The sequence below is a fragment of the Pleurodeles waltl genome, chromosome 1_2, assembly GCF_031143425.1.
Source record: "Pleurodeles waltl isolate 20211129_DDA chromosome 1_2, aPleWal1.hap1.20221129, whole genome shotgun sequence".
Taxonomy (NCBI): Eukaryota; Metazoa; Chordata; class Amphibia; order Caudata; family Salamandridae; genus Pleurodeles; species Pleurodeles waltl.
This window is the reverse complement of record NC_090437.1, coordinates 338,688,125-338,705,606: the sequence shown is the minus strand read 5'-3', so window position 1 is coordinate 338,705,606 and position 17,482 is coordinate 338,688,125. Positions and strand designations below refer to the sequence as shown.

Below are 17,482 nucleotides of genomic sequence, written 5' to 3'. Positions count from 1 at the left end.
GTGCTGTCCCTCACTGGGGTCTCCAACAGGATGATGCATTCCGCACATTGTGTCCTGCTTTGTTCTATTCACCAAACAAAGCAATGCCATGCCTACATGGGTATTTTGAGCAATATGGAGTCCCTTAGCATGCGGTGTGACTGCATAGTCCTTTGCATTGTTGCCTTTTTTGGTGCCGCCTGCTGCATGGGTTGGTCTGTGTTACGACTGTACGAGCACTTCAATTTGTATGTGGCACTTACAGTTGAGTGGAAAAGATGGCCCCACAAGCAGGCTGCAAAAAGTCTCTACGCACTGTTGTTTGTGTTGCAGGATACCAGCTAACTTCCGCAGAGTGCTATGACCTGAGAAGCGGCCGGGTAGTGGCCGATCAATACTGTCATTACTACCCGGAAAACGTGAAGCCCAAACCAAAGCTCCAGGAGTGCAACATGGACCCGTGTCTTGCAAGGTTAGCCGTCTTTGTCATTAGCAGTAGTCATAATGCACATATGAAGCCTGTGTCACATGCAACAGCATTTTACATGAATGTGAAGCCTTGACCCTTCAGCTGTGAACTCTTTGCTTTCTGTTTCTAAATTGAAATGTTAAGTCATCACTATTTGTGTAGCACACGTCTAACAGTCCTGCGGTCCCATAGTACTTTTAAATTATGCATGCATTTGCATGTGTTCTGAGATATTCATGAACTGGTTGGGTTTGATTAGAGAAAATTGGTTTGTCCAATGTATTGTTAAAAGTTGGTTTGTACACGTAAACATGAAAAATAAATGGTAGGCTGTGTACAAGAATGTGCCTCACAAAGAGCTTTGACTTTTACCTTATTTCACTTGAGTAAATGATTGTCTAATTCCTACACTGGACAATTAAAGGTGGCATGCTAAGGATTGAATGAAACAAGTAGGCATATTTACCCTCCTGTTAATGGCATGGACTCATCTGGCGTGTAGTGAGCATATCAAAAGACGTTGGGCAAATTCACAATGGCATTTACTAGCATGTAAAAGTAAGTCCCTTTGTGAATTGGGCCCTGTGAGTCTTGAGGTTCCTTTCTAGTCTGTTTAGTTTTATTCAGATAATAGCAGTACCAGTTTGAAGCATATATTCTATTTTTGCTTAAGAAACTGATTTTAGGAACTTAACATGTACAAAATGCATCAGCTAATGATGCTTTCCTTAACTTTTCCATTTTCTTAAATCCATTGTTGACCACCATGAGGCATCCGACTCTTTGAAAAAGGTCGCAGATATCTCAGGCCTTCTTTAATATTTACTAATTCGGACGTGCACTATTTTAAACTTGTCACAGTTTATATACGTTTTTATAAGTGTATGACATTGGTATATCTGTTTGAACTAACTTCATTTGCATGTCAAAGAAGACCCTTCTTTTTGTTCTGAGACTGTGTTCCATACCTCTTCCACATATCTCAGTTGAGGGACAGAGAGCTTGTAATAGATGGTCTAGTCTGCAGTTAGACAAGATCCCTGAGGAGGCTAGAAACATATGCCATGGGCTTGATCACAAATAGGAAGTAGATCCTCCCTATGCCTCCACTTCAGTTTCCTTGACTCAAACTCAGGGTGGTAGATTCAAGGTGGGACATCTCATTTAAAACCATACTCCCAAGTCTGCTGTTCTTGAAGTAGAATGACTACTTCTCTTACCTTGCCCTGTATACTGGCCTAAAGGGAGGAAGGTGAGTTGCTGTTTATGTCGCATGAGGTTTAGGAAGTCCACAGATCCCCTGTTTCATTTCTCAGGATGAATGCAGGAAAGGCCAATTACGTCTTCACCTTAAATTTCATGTTGGATCAGCAGACATCATCTTAAAAGGCAGGCACTGACATTTAGCACTCACATCCATTTTACCAGAATTTACTGTGAGTGAGACTCAGTTAGTGAGACTTAGGGCCACAGGTACAAAGCTTTTTCTCATTGCAAATGGCCCGATTCGCAGAATCGGGCCATTTGCAAAAAGAAAAAAGCATTTGGCGATGCACAACACCAGTTTTGCAATTCAGTGATCTCTTTACCAAATCGCAAAAAGGGTTTGTGAGTAGCAATTAGGAAGGGGCTTTCCCTTCCTAATTGCAAGTCACAGTGCGATGTATTATTGTTCTGTGACCTTGTATGCAGTCACAAAACAATTGCAGTTAGCACCAATTTCAAATTGGTGCTAACCCATTTCCAAATGGGAAGGGATCCCCATGGGTCCTGAACCCCTTTGTGAAAGCATGCGAGAATATTTTTTAAGAGCAGGCAGTGGTCCAGTGGGCGACTGCCTGCTCTGAAAAAGTAAGAAAGAAAACTTTTCATTTTTGCTTTTGAAATGCACTCCATTTTCCTTTAAGGAAAACGGGCTGCATTAAAAAAAAAAATACTGCTTTATTTAAAAGCAGTTACAGACATGGTGGTCTGTTGTCCCCAGAAGGCCTCCATCCCTGTGAGTGCAGCCATTCCCAATGGGGTCACAAATTGCAACCTCCCTCATGAATATTAATGAGTTAGGTTATTTGCAACCCCATTTGGAATTGCAAACATTGTGAGGTACACTGTTTACATATGGTTTTGTGACTCGCAAATGAGTTGCAAATTGCGAGTCGCAAAACTCTGGGTCCTACATCTGGCCCTTAGTGAGTCCTGCTCACAGCAGAAATTCCCAAAACTGAGTTGTTTAAAAGCAAAAGATCTGGAGGGCTAAATAGGTCAGAGCTCCATTCTTCATAATGTCATTCCTCTACATCTTGGCTGAAGCTGCACACTTATACTGTGGAATTTGTCTATGTTAAAGATTTTACTTAAGGATCTTTTGAAGATGACATTTTCCTGACCAAACACCTCCTTTCAGAGTGAGTTTTTAAACCACAAAGAAAAAGAGGATAGCTGAATGGATTAGTAAATCCAGCCTTTACGGCTCTGTCAAACAAATGAAATGTATTTGAGAGAGGGGCTATGGAGAGATGAGGGGCACCTTTGCTGGGAGGTAGAGAGGGAATCAGAGGAGGACGTCATGGGGAAAGGGGGCAAAAAAGATTGTCACACAGGGCGCCACCAGCGCTAAAACCGACCCTGCTAATCTGTCAACCCTGCCAATCTGGCATTGCCTCAGTGCCCTGTGTGCCAGCCCGACCCACGAGCTCAGTTTGCGGGTCTGTTGCCGTGAATGTGATATTTCGAGTCTATCTGTTGCCAGATCCACTTCTTTGCACGATTCATCGCTAGTTAATCTTAATGCAGGTTCTTAGCCTATCCTTAAATGGCAGAGGTCGCTCCAGTGCGTCCCCGGCCAGAGCGGACACGTCGGTGGAATGGAAGCGCCCGGAAAACAACGGAGTCCGAAGATTAAACCGAGCAGCACCGGCTGCGAGCCAGAGGTTTCCATTTGTCTGTAGAGACAAGGGAGATGCCCGAGGTACTGAGCGTCTAAAAATGCTCATTAAAAAGAAGTGCTTCAGTGAAAGTTGGGCTTTATAGGGACGTTACGCTAAAAACCCGGGACGCAGTGATTGACTTTGACAGAGGACTTGTGTTAAGCCTATGCGTCAGGCCTTGTTAATCTGTGCTTGTCCGGTCTGCGAGTCTGGGAAAGGACCAGCCATTTCCAAACCACGCAGTAACTGTGCACTTCGTAACAAAAATGTAAAGTCTGCCAAGCATGAGTCTGTAACCAGGTCTACCATCGTTTCATATAGTTCTACTTGAAAAGGTCAAAGAAAAGTCAGTTCCAGTCATGGTTTATATTCAAGGCCACTAGAATGATGGGGAGGACCAAATTATGCGGCAGTATTGATGCATTCATGCGGGTTAAAACACAAATCATGCTGCGTATTGCTGCACATTTTTGATAATATTACTTCATTTCTGTACGCATGTTAAAACTGCCTGGGCAAAGATTTGGCACCAATAGCTCCAGATTAACACCCAAACATAGCAATAAGCAATTTAAAGTGACTAGTCAATGTTTGTAAAGGGATTTCCATTGCGCAGCAACATGTGTTGCTGACTTTCTAGTAACTTTTGATCTGTTTGAGCTAGAAACAATGTTTTTTTGTTCAAATCTGCAGATTAGGCATCTGGGGATTAGGTGGCAAACGAGGCTAATTCTTAATTTTAACGGAATCGTTGTGGCCACAGGATCACATTATTCAAGTTGGTCTGTTTACATGCCATAGAATGGAAGGCCTCTTAAGTTGTCTTCACTCCGTAAATCAGATAGCTCCGCCACTAGTGTGAGGTGTGGACACTTTTTCACAATGTAAAAACATAAAGGAGGGAGGAAATTGACTTGTATTCTCAAACAGAACACCGGATCATGCAGAAGGTTTGTGGGTGCACCCACATTACTCCATCCTTCTGCTTTCTTCAAAGGTACTTCGACTCCTGTGACTTTGACTGACGGTCACTTTGCAATTTCACTTTCATGCAAATTGGCTAAGATTGGATTAGAATAGTCATTAGTCAGGATAGTGTATACTGTATAGATCAATCAAAATAGTAAATTGGTTTACGTAATATCATTATATGTATTGACATTTGTGTAGTTCGCGTTTGGCGATAAGATGCAGCAATGGTTATCAACGTGCTGTGGGCAAAGTGATAACTGGCATCCAGTTTTGGTGCCAGGAGAACAGGAATAATGACATTTATAGTCACTTGTGGATTGTATCTTTTGAGAGAAAAACCTTGTGGGAAAAACCTACCGTTACCAGATGAGTAAATATTTCTTGCTGCTTCATCGGGTTCTCTTCATGAACCTCACCCAATCAGTAGAATTAAAAGTAGCTGCTAAATGCAGCAAGATGAGATGTACTGTGGCATACCTCTAGGTCCCCTATTTGTAGTTGAGTACTTCATTTAAAGGAGGTGCATGCAGCCTGAAGGATTGTAGTAGGGAATATCAAATCCAAAATATGAAAGGGTTATAATATTGTGACTATATTATCGAGGGACAAAATATCGAACAGGTACATACACACAGGTAGGTATACACACACATATATATTACCTACTGGCAGTCACCAATAGCTAGTTTCCATAGGAAAAGTGTTTTTTGTTTTGCCAATAACCGGGCATAGTTTGACAAATCTTCACAAATTTTTCAAAACTTATGCCACAGCCAGTTAAGCTACTTTCTTGAAAGTTTCCTGGTGATCCGTCACACAGGGACCGAGAAAAAGGGGGGTCCCAAAATGCATTTTCCTATGGGGTCTTTACAAAACACAACTGCAGCCCGAACCACTGAACGGAATTACACCAAATTTGTCAGGAAGCTAGATCTTGGTGTGCAGATTGGGTGTAAATCTGTTTAGGAGCTTTAAAGTTATTGAGGTTCAAAATATAGATATCTAGGGACACGGAGGCTCCGCGGATCGCAGAGATCTCATGGTGAGATCTGATTGGCTCCCAACATTTCAACCAGAAAGTGTTGTTAGCCATTAAGGTAAAAAAAAAAAAAAAAGAGAAAAGGGGGCTGGATAGGAACACTCTGACCCCCTAGGCTTGGTGCTGTGGTCACCCTGGGTCCCCACCAGAGTAGAAAAGCATTTAAAAAAAACTTTTGGTGAAATTTGCACAGGATCCGCAAATTGCCCCCCCCAAAAAATGCAGTGTCCCACGCTTGTTCTGGATCGGCCAGGTCCCAGGGGCATGTGCAATTAATACAAAAAGGATAGGGGTTCATGGAGCACCCCTCCTACGGCTCATATGAGCCCAGGGGACCACCTTTCCTGGGGCTTTATTAAAAAAAGGTTAAAAATAGACAAAAGGGACCAGGGTATGGACACCCTGACCCCTTAGCTCTGGTGGTGGAGTCCTAGAGGGAACCCCCCTCCCCAGGTCTAAACAGCAATTTTTAAAAATAAAATTAGCAGCCAATTTGCGACGGGGTCACAATTACTGGCAATTTTTTTTTTTTTAAACAAGCGCAGGCCCTGAGGACCAGGACTCCAGGGGGCCAGCTCCTGCTATGTCCCTGGGCCCCCACCCTGTAACATTGCTGTTTGCTGTGGGTTGGCCTCAGTTTTGTCAGCTGCTGCCAAGCCACAGCAAACACTCCACTCGCAGCAAGGCAGAGCAGTCAAACAGCTCTCTCTCTCGCTGCAAGCACAAGTTTTTACTGTCTTTCTTCCTGCAAAAATGCAGGCAGGGAGTCAGAGGAAACATTGCTCTCACAGAAAGGGAGTTGCTAAAGCAGCTTCCTCTCTATGACAGCAATGCTGGCTCCAGCAGGAGGCAGGATGCTAGCTAGGACTTTGGGGGAAATCAAGCTTCCCCCATGGTCCCTAACATTGTGCCTGGGTGCCCTGGGTGGCACCCAGGTCACATGGCCGGGCCCCGCAGGATCAGGTCACCGGGCCTGAGATCGACCATAGGAAGGGTGACCTCCATTAAGTAGGTCCTGGGAGGTCAATGGGAGGCAGTGGGCGGGACAGGCGGGAGAGAGAAAAAAGCAGGAAGCAAGCAGGTGGCGGGGAGATTAAAAGACAAGGAAGCAGACACAGGCACAACAATAATGATTAATGAAAGATCAGAAAAGTGAACAAACTGAACAAAACTCGGAAGCAACAGAGCACAGCAAGCAAGGGAGAGCAGACACAGGGATCTGCTCAATGGGGTTGTGGTGAGCGGGGCCAGTGGGAGAGAGAAATTGGTGGAAAGCGAGCAGGCCAGGGCGGGGGGGAGAGCAAAAGTTGACCAAAGCAAGAAAACAGGCACAGGCACAACAATAATGAACAAAGCAAGAGCAGAAAAGTGAGCAAACTAAACAAAATTATGCAGCAACAGAGCACAGTAAGCATGGGGGAGTGGACACAGGGACCTGCTATTCCCAAATGTCATATAGAGGAACTTCTGAAAGCACTTCAAAATCAGCCGAGTTATATCTGTTTCACTTTCAAAGGACTGTGCTATACTAAGGCTATCTGCCCAGGTTCTTTTCCACTGCATGAATGGTAGCTACTCGCAGACTGTTTGCTCTCCTAAAAAAATGAGTGAACTCATTAAAGAGGAGTACATAGGAGTGTCTCTGGTAGCCTTATACTGAGAGGACCACACAAAGATTGGCATTGTTGTCCTTTCCCAAAGCAATGAGTGTTTTACCACAAAAGTACTTAGGGATAGATTTTCTAAGGACTTACATTGCCCTTGCGTGATGTAAGTCATCACAAGGCAATGCAAGTTATTTAGTGGGACTTTCAAGGCCACACAAAGCCATCTTGTGTGGCTGAGTGGTTTAGTAAATCCAAAGTAAAGCAGGCAGTGCATAATGCTGTCTTGTGTTACCTTGCCACAGGAAGGTGTTCCATGGGTGGAATGTGGGTCTTCCCATGCATCCATTCATGGATATTGTTGCATTCCCAGATTTACAAAGAGTTGCAAACCAGGGAATACTTTTAAATAGTACACCTCTCAGACCCAGGTGTAACAAGGAGAAATATCTTTATTTCTTCTTGTTACTTACTTTTTCCTATGTAAGATGCATTCTGCATCACACATACAAAAAGGGAAATGCCTTTAAGGGTTGTTTTTGTGCAGAAAAGCATCCCTTCCTTCACGAAAACAATACTGCCTGTAATGGTGCAAGGGTGCCTGTGTTGGCGTAAGGCAGCATGCAGTGCACCAGGGCAAGGAGGCAGCAGAAGTGCACCATATGTTTCTAAATATGTTGCATTTCTGATGTCTCCCTTTTACACAGTGCATTGCAGCAAGTTGCCTTGCTGCACTGCATTTCGTGAACTACTAGTAAATCTTGCCCCCAATAGGGTTGGTGGTATGGTGTGATGTTACTTTCACCACCTTCTTGGGAAAATGTCAAAGAGAGAGTTGACAGGAAGGAATGTAGACTTGCAGAGCAGTGTAGGTCATGCCAAGTGAGTAAAATGGCTGCTCAGAGTTTTGAGAGCATGGATATGGCATACAGCTGTGGGAACTTTGTGAACTCTCAATAAGTATGGTGCTATCAGATGAGGAATCACATCTTACTAGCTGAGCACTAATGATGTCTTCACACATAAATTTACTGTGCCTCAGTGCTTCATTGGAATCAGAGGTTTAGCTGAGGTGATAGTTTCTACCCCTGTGAGACCTGGATCTTGAGCTCAATGGGGCAGGACTAAGGCCTTGCTCTTATGTTGTAACTGAATCCATGGGGCTGCCTCTAGAAACTTTTGAGCCATCATCAAAGTTGTCCATGTCTGCTTTGCCCATTACATACCCTACCCAGAATACCAGAGATGACGCTGGAATAAAATATTTGCTTTTCATTCATTGAACGATATGCACTCAGATGGCTAGGCAGCGATGAATGCTGCCAATCCCAGTATGCTGCTACACAAGGCAAGTTTGGTCTCTGCACCGCCTGCAGGCAGGAGTCAAATGGAGTAGAGCTGTGGTTTAATTTCCCACTCTGAAGATGGATGATGACCTGCTAGAGTTGACAGACCTATCATCTGTGCTGACACCAAGATGAAATATTGTCATGAATGTAATATTTGACCAGACGCTTTGATGAGAGACATACTCCCATCTTTATTTCTGATATTTTAAACCAGAATATAAAACCAGTTTTCACATAGAAGTCGACAATAATACACATATCGCTGTGGCATGAGAGGCAAATAGAAAGAGCATCACAATAGGTGGATAATGATACAAGAGGAGCTTGTAAGGGGGAACAAGACAAAGGGGCGGAATGGGGTGAAAGAGAAGGGGATGGTGCGGGCCTAAGGTAATTAACAAGCCTTTGGATGAACCAGGATGTGGATTTAGTTCAATAAAATAAACATCCCAGTATTGATAGACACAACAATCCCCTTGGTCAGGCAGCACTTTTCTAAAATGACAAAATCGAGCTTGGTGGTAGGCTACGTACATCCTAATATCATCCAGTGTAATGTTCCTCGTGGTGAGGTAAAGTCAGTGACTCTCAACCATAGGGTTTGGGCTTGGGTAGTTTCAGATCATCGTTCATTACATGCTGGGAAGGGCCAGTGGTGCACCTAGGCTGAGGGGTGCCTACGACATGGTCCCACTTAAGGCTTGTACCCCAGAACCTGTGAAATGTGTCCATTGATCCTGCATTCTGGGGATGACCCTTACAGAGAGGGTCATGTAAGAGTTCATCCAGGGATTTAATTGGGATCCTTAACTGGGATCGGTACTCTCAAAGATCTCCAGCATCTTATGATGCAGACTTTAGTGACAGGGAGGGAAGTGACTCCCCATCACCACCAGTGATATGTAGAACCGTTCACGTCTAGGTGCCATACAACAAGGCCAGTCTTGCCTAAGGCTCAAGTAAGCAGTTGCTGACTCCATTCAGGGTATCCCAGATGGCTGACCAATGAGAGTTAAGATACAGTCATAAACACAATACATATGACAGATTCCATACAGCTGGGTGACATTTACAGAATGGAGAGTCAGGGTTGAGGCCTACACTGTAGGGTTTGGAAGTTGTCCAATATTAATTTTGCCGAATGTTATAACTAAACTTGAGCCTTACTTGTGAAGGCCTTTATCACGGAAGGCTTGTAGCTTGACTATTCCCCATAAAGATTCAGTCATGGGAAGGGAAATGTATTCCGTATAGCCTCTGCATAATTTGGAAGCTACATAAGTTTTCAATCTTAATTGACCATTCAAAAACTATACCATAACAACCTTGAAAACAAGTCAGTAAGTTCAGGTATAGAATTGTAATAGGAAATACATGAGGAGCATTCAAGTATTACTTCCATAGTTGTGAATAGATATCAGATAAGAACTCATCCATTCCATCTCTTCCTGCACTAATTGTATGCCTCTTCCAACACTCGGGTTGTAGCTCCGAGCAAATTAATCGTATCTGCATAGTTTCCTTTGCTATGCAAAGTGTATCCGGTTGTTCAGAAAATCCTCTTCTGTTGCAATATATTCTCCGATGATTTCCCGCTGAGTTCCACATTGTTCTCTTTGGTATCCGTTTTTCATTGTCAGATATTGAGATATTGAATTCTGAGAGAAGAATGCTAGAAGGCCTGCCTAAGAATGTTTAATAACTCCATATAAATATAATATAAATATACAGTTCACTAACTTTCTATTCCTTGATTGAGCTGGGAGATTTCCTTACCATCTAAAATAAAATGGCTAGTATCTCAGTGATGAGTGATAGGCAAAGACGAAAACGTTAGGGAAACAAATTGTACATTGACACATACAACAGAGTTTCACACAATAGCTGCCTTAGTAACCCATATTCATTAGCGTATCAGAAACATTTCCTTATTTATTTGAGGGCCTGTTCATCTACAGCGTATAAAGTAGGTACCTGTGTGGCAAGTGCTACATGACCTCTTTAATGCAGAACACGTCTTTGACCCCATTGAATGGCCCTTCTTATTCAAGACACTCCAGAAAATAAGTTTTCTGACAAAGTTCATAGAATGGGTGAAACTGCTCTCTAACATATCAATGTCAAGAATTCGGATTAATGGAACGCTGTTGATGTTGCTTCTTTGGAGAGGGGCAGAAGACAGGGTTGGCTTCTCCTACTGTTCCTATTAGCTCTGACACTATCGATACTTGTGGACCACTTAAGAAGAGGACTAAGGTGAACAGATGTCTGAGAGCACTAACTATCGTTGTATGCGGATGATCTGTACTTATGGACTTATATATGGTGGACCCAGAAATGTCACTAGAAAGGCTCTTGCATAGTCCTAAAATATATGGCCAATACTCGGATTTAAAGTGAACTGGGAAAAATACATCATGTTTTGGTAGACTGAGGGGGTCCAATGAACAGACTACCAATCCCCACTGCAAACCTCAAACACAATCTTTACATTTCGACAGATACATATCATTAAAGCTAGAAAACTATTTGTAGACTTAACCTTAAAGACGGTTCTTGCAAGATGTAAGCAGGACGTGGAACATTGAAGAAAATTCTCCTTATCACTGTTGGATGGAGCAGACGTTTTAAAATCACTGTACTACCTACATTTCTATATTTGCTGCAAAACATTCCATTTCTGCTCCTTGATAACCTTGTTTCGAAAGATAGAAGTGTATTAAGTGCCCTGCTGAGGGAAGGGTGAAAAACCCATCATTTCCTCATAGAAGAGAGAGATTTATGAAGTTGGGATAGCACTACCTTGATCTAAGAAAATATTATTGGGCTTTCTGACTATTGGTAGTCAATGACTGGGCATTCGGACTCTCAGTTAGACACAGAATGCCCACAAGGATGTGTGGCCCATATATATGATATACAAGTCGCTCAGCCACTCCTGGGACCTACTTAAGCACTTATAAGAGCGTGGCATTCATCTTCAGAAACGATTGGATAGGATAAAAGGTTAACACTGGAAATGCCAGTCTGGGAAAGTCGTAGGAGTGAAGGGACATGGGGGAGAATAAGAAAATGGCACGTAACAGGCATCACAAAGCTAGAAGACGTGTGCACGGGATAGATCAGAAACATTCTAAGAACTGCATTTTGAGCATGAACTCTCAAAAGCACAAAAATATAAATACATATGATTTAAAAATGCACTAGCACAGTACCGGAAAGAAATGGAACATCAAAAAACTACCCCCCCCCATTGAATACAAAGTACTACGCTATTAGATTGACAAAAAATCCAATATCCCAAATATCCAGGATGCTCATTAACAATACCCCTACCACAATGGAAAAAATTAGGATTAAGGTTGGAAAAAGTCAAAGGGTAAATTGATGATTCAAATTGGGATGTGGCATGTGGGTACCCCCTGAACAGTAGCAATAAGCTCTCCATTTTGATTGGTACCACTGAAAATGTTAAAGATTAAATAAGATATATTATTTGAGAATACGGATCAAGACTTTTGATGGAGTGCATGATGAAAAAAGATTGAGAAATAAATCCTAAATTTACCAACAAATGGAAAGATGTCACCAAGCATATGGGTAAAATACGATATGGAACTCAGACTTGGAATGTCCCTGAAGAGCAGTGCTTTGGGGTATATGGAGTGGCAACCTTCCACCTAAGTGCCAAAAACTTTTAACGATAAGGGGCTTATGGTAGCAAAGAGGGATATAGCTAAATTAACAGCTCTGTAATACCCTTGAATCACAAAAAAAACAATAATTTAATAGAGCAGTACATTTGGAGTGACCTGAGAGTGCCCCTCTCCCCCATCCCTCCAAGGGAACATGCCCAGTCTGACTTCTAAAGTGGTCCATTTGTACACCCTGCTGGGAAAACAGATTTCAAATGACACACAACCATTTGTGCTACAGCGGCGGCCGCCAGAAATGTCAACGGTGGGGTGGGTGGGCAGGGGGGACGAGGGACAGTAAAATAATAATACAAAATTAAATAATAATAATAATAAAACAATTGATCAAACGTACCTGTCCGCTGCCAGCCGCCTCGCTCCTCTCCCGATAGTGTTGGTATCCCAGCAGTCCCTGGGACTGCACAGGCTCCCCCCCCATGCAATCCTGGTGCTGCTCTCATGCTATTGCTAGCATGAGAGCAGCATCAGGATTGGTTTAAGCAGCTTTGTCTGCCTCTCAGACAATGCACTGGAGTCTGTGCAGTTTCTCCAACCCAGCTGTACAACACAGCCAGGTTGGAGAAACCTAAGCGCGCATATCAGTTTGGCCGGGCTAGGACAGCTGGCCAAACTGACATGCGCACTTAGTGCACTCACACCCCTCCTTATCCCACCTCCCATGGCCCAGCCCCGCCTCTCCTTGCACATGTTGGATGAGCCAGCAGCTGAAAAATAAAACAATAACAAAATATAATTTTATTTTTCAGCTGCTGGCTCATAGCCAGTAGAGCACCACTCCTTCGCGATTGCGAAGGAGCCGTCCCTGGTATGCTAAGTACGTTGGCAGTACTACATCACCTCTGGTCTACCAGGCACCTAATGGAGTACACACTTTTTCCAGTAGACTTAGGCTCGACTAATCGAGCTTTGCTATCCTCTCCACTGTCTCATCCATCAGTGCCCCCGCCCCACAGGTAATTTTCAAACCGTACATTGGTGTACAGTTCGGTATACTTATGCCTGGTTTCTTGATGGACGATAATCATAGTGTTGCAGCAAAGTAAGTTGCATAATGATCCACCCCCACCCCCTGCCACGCGAGTTAAATTGCTTCCCGTAATTGCATTTCTTTCTAATGATAGGGCAATTACTAGACAGGCTGGTTGGTTTTAGATAATATACAGTGACACCTGGTTTGGTTTATTTGGCTGTAATTTTCTTCCTCTTAGGTACAGCAATCATTCTACTGAGCGCGGCTAATTTAAGGCGAGAAGCCTGTAAGTATCGTACATTGTCACAAGTGCCTCAGGATAGCAAAGTGGCGTCAGGCACTTTCAAGAGTACAGCCTTTTTCAATATGTGTGTTTTTTTCGTTTTGTTGTTTTTTTGGCACTTGCACAATGTTCAAAGTTACCCATTGTCGTCTCTGTAAGACCAATAGAATGATGTCTGTGTGATCACGTGCTGTTCTTGTTATTGACTATACCCTCCACTCAAAGACTTGGCCTTCTTCTCGTTAACAGTGACGGATACAAGCAGATCATGCCCTATGACCTCTACCACCCGCTTCCTCGGTAAGTACAATTGGTGCCAGTGCCTGCGCTACCCCAGTGAATTTGTCAGGGTTTGTTGATGTTTTCCCTAGGCTTCTTCACCACACCTTTGCATGAAACCAGCTGTCAATGAAATACTTGCTTCTTTATAACTCACAGATATTCTTTAGCTTTGGGCTCAATGGGGTCCACCGAAGTGGGTGGAGGCCCCTGAAAATGTATGCCCCTCCCCCTTCACTGAAGGGGCTGCTGAGGCCTGTTTACGCCTCTGTGAGTAGCTCTTTTACTGATTGCCTGCATGCCTCCCCTTCAATATTTTTTTACGGAGTTGTACTGGACAACTTTCAAACCACACTCCAGGCCTTTTATCACCACTGTTAGCAGCGATTGTTGCTCACAGACTGATGTGCTAAACCCCTGAACAAACATTTGGTACAAAACAAATTATTATAGACTGGTAAAAACACAGTTTAGCATTATTGCATGTCTCTAATGAGCTACTCATTTTGCATTTTATCTCACATTAGGTCGAATTTACAGACTAAGCAGTGGAATTTTTTATAGTGACCTTTCTATCAGGGATAACCAACCCAAAGAGAAACTTTTTCAGTTTCTAGGAATAGTGGTCTGTATTATTGGTGGCAGTGGTCTCTCTCGTTAGAGTTGTCTGAATATTACTAGGGTGACCAGGGGCGTAACACAGACCCCCTGCTGCTCCTACAGTGCAGTGTGGTCCTCAAGCCTCTAGGGGGCCCAGCTCAGCTCAAGTTCAATGAATATCTGCGGGATATGGGAGACGTAGTAGCTCCTCTTCACATTCTGCAGAGGGCCCCACCATTCGGCGTTACACAAGGTTGCCCCAACCATGCCCCAATTCAGTAAAGAGTTCAGGCCGCCCTTGTTGTACAGAACACTACATCATAATGCAGTAACAGCACACAAGCCAAATCACTTGTTGGCTGTGTCCTTCCCATTGACCTTGTACAATGCTCCTTAGCCTTTGCTAGGGTCACAGTATGAAGATACCACATACAATCATACCACATACATTCTGCCGGATGTAGGAGTGGGGACAGGCGGCTGCGTGAATAAAATAGATCCAAACCGGGCCACAGATATAAATCATAGGATTGACTAATCTAACCTAAATGATCTTCTTTTGTAATATCCAATTAAGCACCTAGCAGTGCAGCCCTGAACTAGCTGACTCCTTGGGTAGCAAAGTTTTATTGGTAGGTTAAGCACCATTCCCACTTGGGCTGTTGGATTTTGTATTTGCCGACTTTGGTCAGTTTTTTCAATGTTTTGTTCAGTGATTGCACCTTCGCTGTTTGATACTTTTTCCATCGCTCCGGGGAAACTTCCTTTGAGTGATTGAATGAGTGAATGCATTGTTTAGGACTCTTGGGAGGCCATCTTTAGTGGTCCAGAATATGACTTAAGTCAAGTCAGTGTGCTTTGACCTCTTTTTATACCATCCTCCCTCTCCATCATGACTGCTTTCTTCACCGAGGTGTTTGCACTCCTGCACAGGGGAGATCCAGTATGGGGAAAATTAAACTATAGTCACGGCCACTGGATTCATGCGGTAGGAGAAGACCAAAGGGTTGATTAACTTATGAGCTAAAACAAGGGAACTGATGCAGAATAATGCAGCACAATTTATGATAGCGTTAATGTATTATTTTGACATTTTGGCACATGCCAACACTGGGCAACGTTTTCTGCTCACTAGTAACAGTTTAATACCCAGATGCTGCAATAAGCAACAGAAAGGTGCCAAGTGAACGGCTGCAAAAGATCTTCCACTTTACACCAACCTGGGTAGCCACGTTTTTTAGTATTTTTAGGGTCGAGCCTGCGTCGCATGCGCTTGCGCATGCGTTTCGCTAAGCGAGACGCTTTAGTTACTAAAAAGGGCTCGGAGCCCCGTCCACGTCACGTCATTGGTTCATGGGCTTGCCTGTTAGAATCTGCTTGATTTCATTAGTGGAAGGCATGCATACGTCATGCCTTTTTCGGTGGATAGCCCTCCTCGAGCGCATCGACCAAGTACAGAAAACATGCGAGGCTCGCTGTTTTCTGTCCGGCCCGTGGACTCCTTTTTCTCTTTTTTCCCAGCGCGATCTCGCTTGGCAGAAGTTGAGCGCTTTCCATAATATCGACCCTGTGACACAGTTAATTGTACTTTTCCGGTTAGTACATAAATGCACTTTTGCTGATAGGTTTCATTACCAGTGAAAAGTCGGGTTAGGAGTTTACAACGCTGTCAGCTCTAACACGAGCAAACGCGAGACCCGTTGCATTGCAAATGCTTGTTTGTTCTGTTTGTACTAGAAATTATTATTTTCTTAAAATCTTCAGATTATGCAGCAGCTGATGGATTATGTGTCAAATTGTGCAAATTCATAACTATGCAGGAAACGCCACAGCTGCAAACTCGCATAATTCTAGTGGCTCAAACAAGGTGTTCGAGTGCTGGAGACAGTGCTGAGACAATGGAAGGAACTTTTCTTTGTGGGACTTTTGATGTAAATTTCTAACCCCCCTGCAACTCTGAGTAAGGAAGAAGGTGGGTAACTCTGAACACTACAGTAATAAATTGGATTCTTTCATAGGAGGTAAAGCAGAGATACGAATCCCATGAGTTCCCTTGGGGCGGGAATGAAAGTAACATGCCAGTCAGATAAAAACAAAGCAAGCTTTATTCGTTGTGGAAGCTTTGGAGGGAGTTCTCCCTCCATCCCCCCGCTGATTCATGAATCATGAGCTTTCTGCAAGCTGTGCCTGCAGAGCACTGCAAGATATAACAAATGCTGTGGGCACTGAGGCGGTCTGTCAGCCCATCTACCGACACTCAACTTTGGAGCAAGATGCTGATCACTACAGGATGTGATATGTATTTGAAAATATGTGAAACTGGACAACCCTGTTCTGTTCATACAGGATAAGGTTTAAATGGTCTGTGCATGTCAATAATGTTGAATACTTTCCTGGTCCTTTCATAGCGGGAGGGATGTTCTTGGCTACACCATTGATCATGCTTTGTATGAGTAATAGAGGACGGGGGCCATGTAATACTGAAAAGGTATGTTTCTGTCCCCCGCAGCAGCAGTTTGCTACCTAGGTACCAGGGCCAGACAGGCCTTTTTTCCACTGGGCATTTCCCTGGTGGACTGGCGCACTTGGAGGCCAGCAAATCAGTCTGTAAACAGTATTCGTGGCTAACAGAGGCACTAAAAGGCCTGGAGTAAGGCTTGAAGGTTGTAGCGTATAACTCTACAAAGAACATCGAAGAGGGTCATGTCTAGGGCCCGTCCTGGTGCTTGGTCACTCTCCCAATCTACCGGAAGGGAGTGGCCTCAAGGGAAAGATGGAGGGAAGCATGGAGAAAGTAGAGGGGAGAGAAAGACAGAGAGGGACTGTATGGCTGGAAAGAGAAAGAGACAGCGACCAATAGGAAGTTAGCAGGCCGGTTTGAGCATTTTGCTGGGCCTGCTTTTGGTTCCCCAGTCCGGTCCTGGTCAGACTCCCATAAGGGAATCGGATTGTGCCTGATGCAGATATAGAGAATCCTATTGGGAAAGTGACATGTACTGTTGTCTCATCCTAACATCCCTCACCCCCTTCCAGAAGGCACAATTTGCAACTGTGGAAAATGTAGCTGAGATTTGAAAAATGCACATCCCCAAATTAATTTCTTAAATTTGCGATTGCACAAAATGCAGTTTTGCCTTTTGAGAGAGACAATTTTGTGATTCCCTCAAGCAGACTGTAACATTTGGCAATCATGCAACAATTATTTTATATTACTTTATTGACGTATAGGTAATCGCAAGACTTCTGTTCATTAATGACAACTATCTCTAAATATTCCATTCCATTCATTAGAGGA

The 17,482-nt window shown here is 43.6% G+C and overlaps 1 protein-coding gene across 1 annotated transcript in view; it reads left to right on the top strand.

Moving 5' to 3' along the window:
- ADAMTSL1 (ADAMTS like 1) overlaps positions 1–17,482 on the top strand; it is a 731,427-nt gene that overhangs the window by 386,916 nt on the left and 327,029 nt on the right. Inside the window, exons 9-10 of the mRNA XM_069239462.1 lie at positions 313–451; positions 13,558–13,608. Coding sequence (XP_069095563.1) covers positions 313–451; positions 13,558–13,608 — 190 coding nt within the window. The remainder of the gene's footprint in view (positions 1–312; positions 452–13,557; positions 13,609–17,482) is intronic.